This window comes from Amphibalanus amphitrite, unplaced genomic scaffold, assembly GCF_019059575.1.
Source record: "Amphibalanus amphitrite isolate SeventyFive unplaced genomic scaffold, NRLGWU_Aamphi_draft 000859F_arrow, whole genome shotgun sequence".
In the NCBI taxonomy this organism is placed as follows: Eukaryota; Metazoa; Arthropoda; class Thecostraca; order Balanomorpha; family Balanidae; genus Amphibalanus; species Amphibalanus amphitrite.
In genome coordinates, this window is record NW_024882353.1 from 66,690 (window position 1) to 80,868 (window position 14,179).

The 14,179-nt window shown below is 50.0% G+C and overlaps 1 protein-coding gene across 1 annotated transcript; it reads left to right on the forward strand.

Moving 5' to 3' along the window:
• The first annotated feature begins 4,873 nt into the window (after positions 1-4,873).
• LOC122367254 (MFS-type efflux pump MSMEG_3705-like) lies at positions 4,874-9,984 on the forward strand. Its single transcript, XM_043340197.1, has 6 exons — positions 4,874-5,931; positions 7,158-7,317; positions 7,654-7,923; positions 8,319-8,814; positions 9,093-9,278; positions 9,698-9,984. The coding sequence occupies exons 1-6, from the start codon at positions 5,615-5,617 to the stop codon at positions 9,871-9,873; spliced, it is 1,605 nt and encodes a 534-aa protein (XP_043196132.1). The 5' UTR covers positions 4,874-5,614; the 3' UTR covers positions 9,874-9,984.
• The last annotated feature ends 4,195 nt before the right edge of the window (positions 9,985-14,179 follow it).

Below are 14,179 nucleotides of genomic sequence, written 5' to 3' on the forward strand. Positions count from 1 at the left end.
CTGAACAATTCCCTCAGATTTGACCTAACGTCAACGGTTTTCCCTGCAGGGGGCAAAAACTGCAAAAATAGCCGATTTTTTTTTTCGAAAACAGTTTTTCTGCAATAGCTTTTGACCCACGAGCTTACTTTAACCGGCATCGTGTTCCTCTCGTCAAGACGCATCGAATGAACTATAACTTGACCTTGAAAGGTCAACTTGAAAATTTGACCTCAGGTCAAGGTCATGACCTGACCGGAAAGGGTCATGTTGCATATCAGTCGATCCGTATCGTCGAGCTGAATACATCTAAGGCGTTTTCATCGCTCTAGCATGCCTCTATCAAAAGTTATTTGCGAAAAAACTGTTAGATACCATTCGTAACCTAAGATGACCTCAGGGCATAAACAAGGGTCACGGACACCATTTTCATGTCCAGTGTGTCTAAACCACTTGTAATTCGGTGTTTGGGAGTGTTTATAATGTCTTTCATCCAATAGAGGCGCATTTCAATTTTCTCCCATTGACTTATAATGGGGAGGTCGCAAAATTGACCTGACCTTAGGTCATCGATATCAAAATTCTGTGATATACATTTTGTACATGCTATTGCTCTTAGCAATCGCTGAAAGTTTCAAAGCGATCGGTCACTCGGTGTAGCTATGACAGACATTGAAAGTTTTTATGAGGTGAGGTCACTTCAAGTGACCTGGTGACCCGACCTTGAATGACCTTGGTCTGAAATTTTCACAACATGTGTAGAATTGATGTATGATAAGGTGTACCAAAAACGGCGGCGCTTCGCGCCGCCGTTTTTGAGATATTCGCGAAAAACCACTAGGGGGGGGGGGGGTGTTCAAACGGTGTCCGGACAAATTGCCGAAAGGCGATTTACCGAATGCCATTTTGCCGAATGCATTTCGCCGAATGTCATTTTGCCGATGTGCTTTTTGCCGACGTGTCAAAAAGTCGAAATGCTAAAAGTCGAAATGCCATTTGCCGACATGCCTTTTTGCCGAAATGCCAATTTGCCGAAATGCTTATTAGTCGAAATGTAAATTTGCCGAAATGCGATTTGCCGAAATGTCGATTAGTCGAAACGTCAATTAGTCGAAATATAAATTTACCGAAATGTAAATTTTGCCGAAATGTCAATTTGCCGAAATGTCAATTTGCCGAAATGTCAATTTGCCGAAATGTAAATTTGCCGAAATGTCAATCTGCCGAAATGTCAATCTGCCGAATTGCCGAAATGTCAATTAGTTGAAATATAACTTTGCCGAAATGTCAATCTGCAAACCTAGGTTAGGTTAGGTTAGGTGGTGTTTATTTACTTAGGACCGATCACCAATTTACTTTTGGTGCAATCCCCAAGTGAGAAGCAAACCACATGATATCCTTTGACCTGATTTCATAACTAATAATTATTCATGGCACAAGCAAGTTTAAAAGCACCAATACCATTTGGAAATAAACATCAAATTGCTCGTGGCGAAGCAGTGCAGTGCCGAAGACAATGCCTTAGGAGAGATTACCGGCAAAGGTTAGTCAAATATTTTTAGGTTAACCCTCGCCGGCCTAGGGGGAGGGGGTGCGGGTGCCGCACCCCCATAGGGTTTTATCGCAATAGCTCCGAACACGCTGGCGATAGAGAGCTGAAACTTAGCATAGCTGACCTTTGATTCAAGCCGGATCTTTTAAAATCAACCGCATTTTCGGGTCAGGTCAGTTCACCGACCTATGACGTCATAAGTGAACCTCTGCATGGTCTTCAGATGTCGCAACTTCGCAACGCCCTCACGGCCAGAGGAGCTTTCACAGGGAAATGAAACTTGCAGGACCTGATATCCATTACGAGTCTCACAGCTCGTATATCTCAGATTTTCCTAAAGGTTATTTGAGGTCAGGTCATTTTCGTGACCTCACCATTATAAGTCAAGAAGAAAAATAAAAACTGCTATTCTGGCGCCGGGAACGACCTCTAACTATCTCAAGCACACAGAATCGTGATTTGACGCACTCCTTGCAAGGTTAGATGCGTAACTTTTGCAATGTTAACCTTGCGTGATGTCATTTATGACGTCATCAAGGTCATATTAGTTTTTCGTCAATAACTCCCGATCAAATTGAGCTAGCGAGTCGGGAAAGCCACCACTGGACTCAGGAAGACCTACCGAATCGAATGATATGCGACATGACCTCTTTCCACCAACTTCATGGACGTCTGCCATTGCCGGCGCGTGACCTTTATTCGGCTGTGCGATCTTTCATTCTCTCTGAGTGGCAGGCAGAGTGGAGCCTACGTGGAGGCGGAAAGCTCCGTGAGGTGAAGCCGACTTTGGAGCCATGGAGGTCTTGCTTGCAAGACAACCGGTCCAACGAGGTGATCTTGTGCAGGCTCCGAATCGGCCATACATATGCCACGCATGGCCACCTCCTCCGCGGAGACGAGCAGGCCATTTGCAACGGTTGTTCCGCGCCTCTTACCGTCGCTCACGTGCTCTTATCTTGTCCACTTTTAGAACCAGACCGGACGCGCTACCTCGGCCGCATCGCTCCGGGCACCACTGTCCGCCACCTGCTGGGTGACGAGTCACCCTGGGTTTTATCTGGCAACATCTTTTCCTTTATCCGTGCAGTCAAATTCCAAGCGATTTACTCGACCTGACCCAAATCCTCTCTAGTCTCCTTGTCTAGTCAGTTGTCTATTACGACGCTCTTGCGTTGTTTTATTTTACCCTGTCTTTTTTATAAAGTCTTTTACTTTCTAGTCTTGATATCTAGAAAGTTTCTTCTTTTGAAACACTTGTTTTACTAGCGCGACGTTATGGGCGCAAAATGACCTTTGCAGTCGACGCGCCCGAAAGCCCCAATAAACAAACAAACAAACAAACCTGGGGGTGCTGACCTGACCGTGACCTGAGGTCAACACCCTAAGTTGACCTGACCCAAACAAAAATTATATCATTTGACGCGCCTAAGCAAGGCAAACACGATGCTGCCAAAATCGCGGCCCTGCGGCCCTTTGTGGCGAAGTTATTCGCCAAAAACTGAACCGTACCTTGGGGCACTTGACCTGACCTCAGAGGTCACCGGTTGACGTAGGACCTTAAAATCGGGTATCAATCTCTGCGTCTTGTAACGGCGCACACGCTCGTTTTTTTCCGCGACGCGCCAGCTCCACCAGGGGCGAAACGACTAATAAGCATTTCGGCAAATTGGCATTTCGGCAAAAAGGCATGTCGGCAAATGGCATTTCGACTTTTTGGCATGTCGGCAAAAAGCACATCGACAAAATGATATTCGGCGAAATGCATTCGGCAAAATGACATTCAGCAAATCGAATTTCAGCTACTACCACATCGGCCGGCGCGTATGTAGAAAACCAATAGGTCCGGTGAGGGTTAAATTGTTGTGTATTATGCACAACCACTTAACCTAAAAATAATTGACTTATCATTAACTGCAATCTATTCATGTGAGTATCTTCTTCCCTATCCACTGGTAGGCAAAAATCAGTAGGTCAGGTTAGGTAAGGTTTGGTTATGTTTTTCTTGTACTTTGCTGACATGTAAGTGGGTTTCTTTACCTTTGAAAAGCGAGTCGGTCCTAAAGTTAATACTTACGGGTCAGGTTAGGTTAGGTTAGGTTAGGTTAATTTCGGCTAATTGGCATTTCGGCAAATTGACATTTCGACTAATTGACTTTTCGGTAAATTGACATTTCGACTAATTGACACTTCGGCATATTTACATTTCAAGTAATTAGCATTTCGGTAAATAAGCATTTCGGCGAATTGACATTTCGACTAATTGACTTTTCGGCAAATTGACATTTCGGCAAATTGACATTTCGGCAAATTTACATTTCGACTAATTAGCATTTCGGCAAATTAACATTTCGGCGAATTGACATTTCGACTAATTGACTTTTCGGCAAATTGACATTTCGGCAAATTGACATTTTCGACTTATTGCACGTCGGCAAAAAGGCATGTCGGCAAATTGCATTTCGACTTTTAGCACTTCGCCCTTTTGACACGTCGGCAAAAAGACACGTCGGCAAAATGCATTCGACATATTGACATTCGGCGAATAAGCATTCGGCAAAATGCAGTTCGGCAAATTGTCCTGTAACCGTTCAAACACCCCCCCCCCCCCCAGCAGGGCGCGGGTTATTCTAGTTATGTATAACATTTTTATAGGTGTAGCATGTTAGCTGTTGATGTTCAGGACGCAGTTGTCTAAATCTGACGGCTCATGTGCCAAGGCAATCGGATTTGATCCAAAAAAGGCTTGGACGCGCAGGGGCACCTTCACACATACGTTGTAATTTGTAAATTTGCATCGAAGGATAATTGCATCGAATCCTTTCATTTCCTATCTCAACCATGACCCAAAGCTGCACAGGCAAAGCCGAAGGCAGATCCACCGAGGGAGATGTGGGTATGTAAACTTGTAAAGCTTCCTTCGCCTTCAAAATGTCACGGTCAGATACGGGGCTACGATAATATCAGACCGTAATCAAACTAGTCCCCCGCGTATGTTGGTCTTTATGAGAAAAGCCCATCTGGCATATGAAATTTACCTTGTTAAGCAATTAAGCATGACTTAGAGAAGTCACCACGCACAAATGATTGAAATAGACCCGAAGAATTTTCCCTCTTTCAGGATGGATGCTCAATTCATGGCGCAAGGGACAAAGTGCGATGACCATACCCACGTGCAAATAGTTAGGTAGGTATATGCTGAACACGATAAAACATAGCTGCCAAGTGGGCACTTGTGTTCTCCGCTTCTGGCCCCCGTGAGTGGGCCCGCTCGCCACCTCGGGGCAGCGATACAAACGCCCCGATAGGCCGATCTCCGTGGCCCCGCTGATCTTGGAGCATTGGCGATCGGCGATCAGCCCCGATCAGTCGTCGGCCCGCGCCGAAGAGATCCGATCATTCGCCGGAGTGTGCTCGTCAGGCCCTTTTCTAAGCCGCGAGCGGTTGAACTTACACGACGAATTTTGGCGGCACCTTGACAGGATTTGAGCTCTCGGCGGTGATCTAGAGGTCTTCAGTGTTGTGCAACGGTCACAGTGCTTCTAGTCTTCGAAAAGGAGAGGAAAAGAGCAGATGGTTGAGCTAAGTCCAGACTAATGGTTTAATTGTGTTCCAGCGTCTGAGGGAAGGACCTGGAAAGACTTTGAGGGGTTAAGAATCTCCGTTCGCACTTCGCACGTTTGTCGCACCGCCTCTTTGCTGAAGATCACATGGTTTAAATGCCCGTTTCATAAAACGGCAAGAAATGTTCAGACAATAAACGTTTGCTGAACACTTGACGCAAGATATCGTTGGGGCACAGGCATCTGTGTGTCAACAGATTGCACATCCATTATTGCTGGCACTTCACTTATTTTGACCTACCCGACTGAGCGATTAGCACAAAGACGGCTATGAATTCGCGCTATTGAAATGCTTCCATACACGCCTAAGTTTTTATGAAAATCGAAGCCTGAGAAATTCGCGATCATTTTGGGCCAGCGCCGAAGGCACCGCTTACTGTAGCTGCGGCTGCTTGCCAATAACCGTTCGTTGCGGCATATCCAGTGGCCACATACACACCGAACTCCACAGACTGACTTCACCATGAAGAGACGCTCATCCCACCACTCTGACCACTCCCTAAAGGACGCTGAGTCAGCCGTCCCTCCATCCTCCCCCAAACCGGCCCCCTCGGGCGGCCTTCGCGCTCTTCTGCTGCGGTCCTCCGGGTACAGTCTCTACGTCTTGGCCCTGCTGTTGGTGGTCTACCTGCTGAACCAGCTGGATCGGTACATGCTGGCTGTCGTGGCGAGACCTTCGGCGCAGGATATTCACTTCGGTGACCAGGGGTGTCTGTTGAATGATACGGTATCGTCTACATTGGAGGAGACGAACTGCTCTAACTGTACCGACCGGACGACGTGAGTTGGGTGGTGAAGTGGTATGCGCGGGATTTGCATGGGTTTTGCTTTGGTGGCACGAAACGGGAACAAACGTGCCCTTTCAGTGATGTTTGCCTACTTTTAGTTTAGCATTACCGTACCATTGAGCGTTGCATGGGAGCGATTTGCTATAATCGACTTTGGACAAGCTTTGTACTAATCTACTAAACGTTGTTGACTCTACGAATCATTTTTCTTTACCACAGTCATAAAGACGATCGGTTTAATCTTGCAAAGATGCATGCAACGCGAGTGCTTTTATGCTCATCTCCATCTTGGCCGCTTGTTGTTGGGTAGCTTGACGTTTGATGGTTTGGCTTTCATTGATCTGAGTAGGCAATGAATGAGCATTGCGGAAAGTTTATCCTTATAGCAAAAAATGCCCTTGTCACTTCCAACAGTACCTACCTAATTCCCTCCGCTTCTTTCCATCTCTCTCAGTGTGAAAGATAATTGGTATTGCCAGTCAAATTGCCACCCTATACCCCTCCCCATCCACCATGGCGAAATTTATTGAGTTTCTTACCGCAAGATCATACTTTCCTTATCCGGGCATGGGTCAAAAGCGATGTAAGATTGCTCTTTTTCTGAACAGAGGTGCCCGGATGAAACCGTCAAGTCATGTTGTCAGGGGTTGATCCGTTAGTAACCGTCTCGTTAAAGATTATGACGGATCAATAAACAAAAGAAAATATAGGAGGCTCATAAATTATGGCCAAATGACGTACGGCTGACGTAGGCCATCCTATGTCAATACCTAAAAAATAACACACGCGTTCCGCCGCCACACTTGACAAAGTGATAACAAGGCCGTATACTTCTTATCTTTCTACCGCATGGTTCGGTAAAGGAACCGGACCTTTGCTGATTTTCACATTTGCTTCCCAGGACTGAAGACAAAAGTAGGGTTGATAATTATTTATACCGTCCATAAATTAATTTCCTGTGCTGTTGCTTCGACTGCGCCTGCTTATTCGCATGATGTGGTAGAACACCTCTCTCGCCACTACCTACTCTTTTAATTATTCGAACTAGATGAAAACAATGTCAATCAAAGCTAGACTCTAAGCTCTCACTACCGTTTGTTTTGCTCTTTTGTTCTGGATAGGTAGGTATATCTTATTTTTATTTGTAGTCGTTCTGGCTTAAAATTAAGCAGGCTTTCCAACTCTGTGGTTTGATCAGTAAATATTCCATCACAACAGATGTCTTTCTTTGGTGGACGCTGGCGGCTCGGCGGGCTGCAAATGGGACTACACCGGTACTGGAACCCAGTACGATATCCTTGCCGGGCCAATCTTCGTGCTGGTCTACACAATAGCCGGAGTACCGCTGGGAATAGCGGCTGACCTCTACAACAGAAAGGTAACAGGGCCAGATGCCTCGCTCCCTATGTGATTGTTTTTTATATAGACCTACAGTGCATTTTGTATACCTACGATACGGTAGGCATTTATCTGATCATTGAGCGAGTTTGTTGATCAACATGTATCTATAAGTCTGCTGTCTGATAGCGCTACACATAAGAAGAACCGATCTGTGCGGTATCATATGAAGACGCCAATTCGCTCACAAATATCGCTGGTCGACATATTACTGGTCACCTTCCGAACTTTCTGCCGTAACTTTTCTAGGCGGCGTCGTCTTAGACCCATTCGGAAGTGCAAATAAGGCCTTGGTCTCTCCCATTGTCTTCGGCAGTTATTACTCTGCGGCTGTCTCCTAATCTGGGCGACGTGCGTGGTGCTGACGGGCCTGGCCGAGCAGTACTGGCAGCTGGCCGCGCTGAGGTTCGGAGTCGGGTTCGGCGAGGCCGGCTGCACGCCGTTCGCCACCTCGCTGCTGGCCGACTACTTCAGTCCCGAGCTGCGCGGCACCGCGCTCGGTGTCTACAACTGGGGCATCTACTTCGGGTACTCGCTGTCGTACGCCGTTGGAAATTTCATCACGGAAGCGGATATAATGGGCATGGTGAGAATGAATGAATGAATGAATGAATGAATAAATGAATCCGGGAAAGAAGAAAGACGGAGGGTTATCTCTAGTTAACGGTGGTAAAAGCAGACTGGCGTCATATCAAAGTAGGTTATGTAAATGTCATATTTTTGACTCGAATGATTTTCAATCATAGATGGAACAGGGTGAAGCGAAGATAGAGGGAACATGGGTTTCTTATCGGCGACTGCCATTGAGTTTATTTCATTTTGTTTTGTTACCAAGCTGATGCCTTTTCTTGGAAACAGTTTTATTCATTTCCCGTATTATAAAAGCGTTCTCTATTTCATGCCTCCGTTTATGCTATATTCGTGTCATTTACCCTTACCAATCATTATTCTCCAACTTATCACGTCTCTTCTCTGCGGCAGGGCTGGCGATGGGCCTACTTCGTCTCCGGCGGGCCGGGTATCATCCTCAGCATAGTAATGCTGTTCACACTCCGAGAACCTCCGCGGTCAGGAGTAACCGCTTCCAAAGACTCTCCGCAAGCCTCTCTCGTAAAGAAGCTTCCTCAGGTTATCAGATTATTCTGCCGTCCTTCTATTCTTCTCTTGTCTCTAGGCGGAGCTATCCGAAACGCTGCCGGTTATGTGTGGTCTTACAACACCGAGACGTACTTTGAGAGTATTGGTCAAACCCCGGCCCAGATCGGCACCTACATGTCGTGGATACCGATGGTGTCTGGCTCGGTGGGAGTGCTGGTCGGCGGGTTCGTCTCGGACCGCGTGGTGAGCCGCGTCGGGCCGCACGGCCGCGTCTGGGTCATCGTGGCCTCGCAGCTGCTGGCGGCGCCGTTCGTGTTCTGCGTGCTGTTCCTGAAGCCGCCCTGGGCCTACGTCTGCCTCATTCCGACTTATATCATAGGTGAGAGAGAAAATGCCTCGCAGTGCAAAATATTTAGCTAAGTCCAATGACATATTCGGAAAACTATATGATTATCTAGCACGGCTCTCTGCCATTCAGAGTGGTACACTTCCTGGAAAGCCTCTTTTTTCAACAAGTGACCAACTTTTCATGCAATGTAAGAAGTAAAGAATTAAACCTCACGCTATAACTTTAGTATCTCCTTTACGATCGCAAAACAGTCCACAACAACGTTCGTAAATCCTTCTCGTATAGTGACACGTTAACTCCCCGTGCAGGTGAGATGTGGATCCCGATCACATTGGCTGTGCTGGTGGAACTGGTCCCGGCTGAGGTTCGCACCACCATCGTCGCCCTGTACTTTTTCATTACGACCAACATCGGCGGTAACATGCCGCTTTTGGTGAACCCCGTGAAGCAGGCATTCAAGAACGCTGGTCATACGGAAGTCGAGGCTCTCAGAGGTCAGTGGATGGCTTGGGCTAATGTGTGCATGAAAGCGAAAAACAATTTATTCCAGTGCTTAATTTTCCCAGGAAAACTGTTCGTTTAGGATACATTGCTACTTGTCGGACATCCGTTGATCGTACCTCACTGAACATAAAATGCAATAAAGTGTCCATATCAGATTTATAAAACTATAAAGTTAATCAAAACTATAAACTTTTTTAAAGCTAAAAATGTCGAACTTCCGGAAAGCTGATTAGAAATGTATTTTCACCTAAAAAGATATATGCTCGTCAAAACGCCGAGCATAAGTATCAGTACAAGAAGCATAGTCACCTTCTTTACGACATACAAAGCTGATTCTTTTGATGCATCTTTTCTGCCCGGTAGATTGTGTGCTTCTGCCGTAGCTGAGAGTGTCAAAACCTTTTTTCAGACACTCTGTACCTGTTCTACCCTGGAGAGTACGTTCTAGGAGCTCTCATCTACGTCCTGGCGCTACTAGCACTGCGCAGAGACCTCCGGAAGGCCCAAACGGAGCGAACTCCTTCCAAACGGTCATCACTAGGAAATACGGCGACGATAAATCCCGCGTATGAGGGTGGGGAGTGAGTCGTGGCCGTCAGAACATCGACGAAAGCGGTGATGAGATCAATGAGTGGCTCGAACTATCATCATATTTATGTGTTGTGATTGTTTTACAAATATACCGACAGAAAAGTGGTGACGAGTGTATATTTTTGTATCCACTGTTTGTTTTGTATCCTTCGTTTTGTGTACACTGCTGCAAACCCGAGAAAATAAATGCAACCAAGTCTCGTACATTTTGGGAATATTTGCATTGCTGGCACTTGCCAGTGATATTTTGTTGCTAGCTAAGCAGCAATTTCTGACTTATCAGGTATAAGTTATCTAACATAAAAGTAGTTCTTAAGTGTAAAGCAGGCACATACTTTTTGGTTATGTCCAGATGTTCGTAAATCTGCATTCATACTACACGCACTAACATTCCAACCATTCATACGATCATTGAAGTGCGCGCGTCCTTGTTGACTACTCTCGTTTACTGAAGTGAGCCGGATGTAGTGTTTCCCGATTAGAATTAAGCGTTTCGTTTGTACCGAGTACTATCGCCAGTGGGTACTTGTTTCTCTATTACGTGCTCCTCTATTGGCCGCCATACTGGCAATGCTGAGCGAGAATACAGTTTAGTGACGAGTGGTGGCGCGGCGTGTGGGACCTGGCGGTGCGGCTGAAGCGAGAGGAAACGCTATATTTCTGGCGACGAGATATGAACCTCGACGGGCTTAGGCCGCCTTCAGCCTTTTTACCCACTCCGGGTAAACCAGTTGTACCGTGGGAGACATGGAAGCTACGTTTTAATACTTACCTGCTGGCGACGGGCGGTGACGCATTCGCCGCAGAGCGGAAGCGAGCTATTCTTTTACATTGTTTAGGCGAGGAGGGCCAGCGCATCCAGGAGACGCTTCCTCCAGCCGTGAAGATGGAAGGAGACGATGCCTTCACGTTGACCCTACGCCAGCTGGACACATTTTTTATCCCACGAGTGAATGCCATTGTCGAACGCTTTTCATTTCGACAACGAGCGCAGCTGCCGCAGGAGTCTACCGCAGAGTATGTATCAGTGTTGCGAGGTCTGGCAGTAAACTGTAAGTTTGGCAGTATGACTGATGATATGATCCGCGACATGGTGGTGGAAAAGACGATCCACCCACGCCTGCGAGAGAAGTTGCTCCAAGATGCGGAGCTCACGTTGGACAGGACGCTCGCTACAGCCGACGCATATGAGAGGGCCCTCCGTGAATCGGCAGTAATGGCGGGCCAGCAATCTTCTGCTCCAGTCGTCGCCAAGGTGTCCCACCCTCGTCAACCGAAGAAAGTCAAGGCACACAGCGGACTGCCTGAACGTCAGGCCCCGTGTACCAACTGTGGTAGATCGTCACATCGAACCGGCTCCAAGGACTGTCCAGCTCGAGGTCGCAGCTGCAGCTCGTGCGGCCTGCGGGGGCACTTCGCCGCAGTCTGCAGGTCAAGCGCCTCTGCTTCAACCGCAGCTGCCGCCCCACGACGCCTGAAGGACACAGTTAAGGAGGCTACCGTGCTGAAGGTCAGTGACTCCCCTCAGAAGGTGCTCTGTCCTGTCACGCTCTCTGTGGGTGACATTCAGCACTCGGTCGACATCCAGGTCGACACTGGAGCTACCTGTTCACTTTTGTCTCTTCAGTACGCCCGAGATCTCTTCAAGGGCAAGGAGTTTCAGCCGAGTAGCTCCAGGCTTTTCGGGTTTGGCAGGAAGCCAGTACCAGTAGCAGGAACGCTCCCTGTGACTGTCACGTTTGGTGATAAGTGTGCTGACGCCCAGTTCTTCCTGGTAGAGACGCCATCGACCGAGGCCATCATGGGTCTCGATCTGATCCAGCAGCTGGGCCTGACGCTTCACCCGGCGTCTGGACAGATCTTCAGTGTGGAGCTCCAGTCCGAGCAGCTCCCAGCCATCGAGGGCTACACGCACAAGATCATCCTCAGGCCGAACGCCCGGCCTACTGCCTACAGACTGCGTCGTCTGCCGTTGGCAGTGAGGGAAGAAGTCAGTGCTGAGCTCCAGCGCCTGCTGGACGCTGACATCATCGAGCGTGTGGACGCCTCTGAGTGGGTGAGTCCACTGGTGGTTTCGAGAAAACCGTCAGGCCAGATCCGACTGTGTGTTGATCTGCGTGGGCCTAACTCACAGATTGTTGCTGAGGTGCACCCGCTCCCTACCATAGAGGAGCTTCAGTCTCGACTCCTCGGATCAGTCTATAGCAAGATAGACCTTCGGTCAGCTTACCATCAACTTGAGCTTCACTCCGACAGCCGTGATGTAACCGCTTTCATCACCCACGAGGGCCTCATGCGCTTCAAGCGTGTCCCTTTCGGACTCGTCTCAGCTGGCAGTGCCTTCTGGCACCTGTTGGATGACCTGCTGCACGGTATTCCAGGATGCGGACATTATCTGGACGACATCCTCGTCTCCGGATCCAGTCAGGCTGAGCACGACCAGCGTCTCCAGGCGGTGCTCGACCGTCTCCGAGCAGCACGCGTCACAGTCAACCACGCCAAGTCGTCCTTCAGCCAGAAGGAAGTCGACTTCTGCGGACACCGGATGTCTGCAACAGGAGTGACGCCGACTGCCTCGACAGTGCAGGCCGTCACGGAGGCCCCGCGCCCAGAGTCTCTGAAGGATCTCCGCAGTTTCCTGGGACTCACCGGCTGGTTCAGTCGCTTCATCAGCGGCTATGCCGAGGTGGTTCGACCCATGGCTAGCCTGCTGAAGAAGGACACACCCTTCGAGTGGACTCCATCCGTCGAACGGAGTTTTCAGCGCATCAAGCAGCTGGTGGCCGGCCAGCCGGTGCTGAAGCCGTTCCAGCCCGAGCTGCCGACCATCGTGACGTCAGACGCCTCGGACCGTGGCGCGGGCGCCGTCCTCTCCCAGATACAGGAAGACGGCTTCGAGCATCCTGTCGCCTTCTGGTCCCGCAGCTTCACCGACACGGAGCGCCGCTACTCGGTCTCCGAGCGCGAGGCGCTCAGCGCCGTCCAGGCCGTGGAGAGGTGGAAGGTGTACCTGTGGGGGAGGAACTTCACTCTCCGCACCGACCACTCCGCTCTCACCACGCTGCTCTCTCCCAAGTTCTCGGGTAGAGCGGGAGCGCGCGTCGCGCGCTGGCAGGCGCGGCTCCTCCCGTACGCCTACGACGTGGTGTACGTCCCGGGACACCGCATCCCAGCGGCCGACGCGCTGTCCCGGCTTCCCCTGCCGGACACCGGACCAGCAGAGGAGGATGATGAAGTCATCGCCCTGGTGACCGACGATGCAGCCGACGTGATCTCCGAAGATGACGTCAGAGAAGCGTCCCTGTTGGACGACACGCTGGAGCGGCTGCGGTCCGTCATCGCTGCCGGCTGGCCGGACTCGGCACGGAACTGCCCGCCCGACCTGCGGCCGTTCTTCCACGTCCGACACGAACTGCACGTGCGCCGTGACGCCGTGGTCATCCGTGGAGCGGACAGAGTGGTCGTGCCGGCCGCACTGACCGACCGGTACCTGCAGCTGGCTCACCGCGCTCACGACGGCATCGTCAGGATGAAACAGCTTCTCCGAAGTCTGTGCTGGTGGCCTGGAGTCGACCGTGCCGTGACAGAGGTCGTCAAGGCGTGCGACCTGTGCCAGCAGAGCGACAAAGTGCTGTCACAGAAGGTTCGACCTGCGCCGCTGCAGCCAGTCCCGCTTCCCACAAGGCCGTGGTCGAAGCTGGGTGTAGATATCGTGGGACCTATCGCCGGAGTTCCCCAGTCTGCACGCTATGCAGTCACCCTCACGGACTACTACAGCAAGTGGGTGGAGGTGGGACTCTGTGCGAAAGTCGAGACAAGTGACATCATCAGGATTCTGTCTGTGATCTGGGCCCGCGAAGGATATCCTGAGGAGATCGCAACGGACAACGGGCCCCAGTTCATCAGCCGCGACTTCGAGACTTATCTACAGCAGAGGAAGATCAAGCATCTGAAGTCGTCTGTGTACTGGCCGAGGGGCAACGCCGCCGTGGAACGATTCAACCGATCGTTCAAGTCCTGGGTCCAGGCGGCCGCGCAGCAGAGCCAAGTTCCGTTCCAGGCCTACCTGCAGGGCCGACTGGCGCGTTACCGAGCCACGCCGCACTGCACCACCGGTGTATCGCCGTCTGAGCTGCTACACGGCAGGAAGATGAGGCTGGACCTGCCGGTGTTCGACGACTACTGCGTCACCTCTGATGTGGCACGACGGGTCGTCAAGCAGCAGCGCCGCAACCGTCGCCACTACGACAGCCGGCACCGGGCGCGGCCGACCGAGATCGCTGTGGGCGACACGGTCTGC

Coding starts and splice junctions, on each gene's coding strand:
- LOC122367254 (XM_043340197.1), top strand. CDS start 5,615: ATGAAGAGACGCTCATCCCACCACTCTGACCACTCCCTAAAGGACGCT. Junction 5,932..7,157: donor AACTGTACCGACCGGACGAC/GTGAGTTGGGTG, acceptor CCATCACAACAG/ATGTCTTTCTTTGGTGGACG. Junction 8,815..9,092: donor CATTCCGACTTATATCATAG/GTGAGAGAGAAA, acceptor CTCCCCGTGCAG/GTGAGATGTGGATCCCGATC.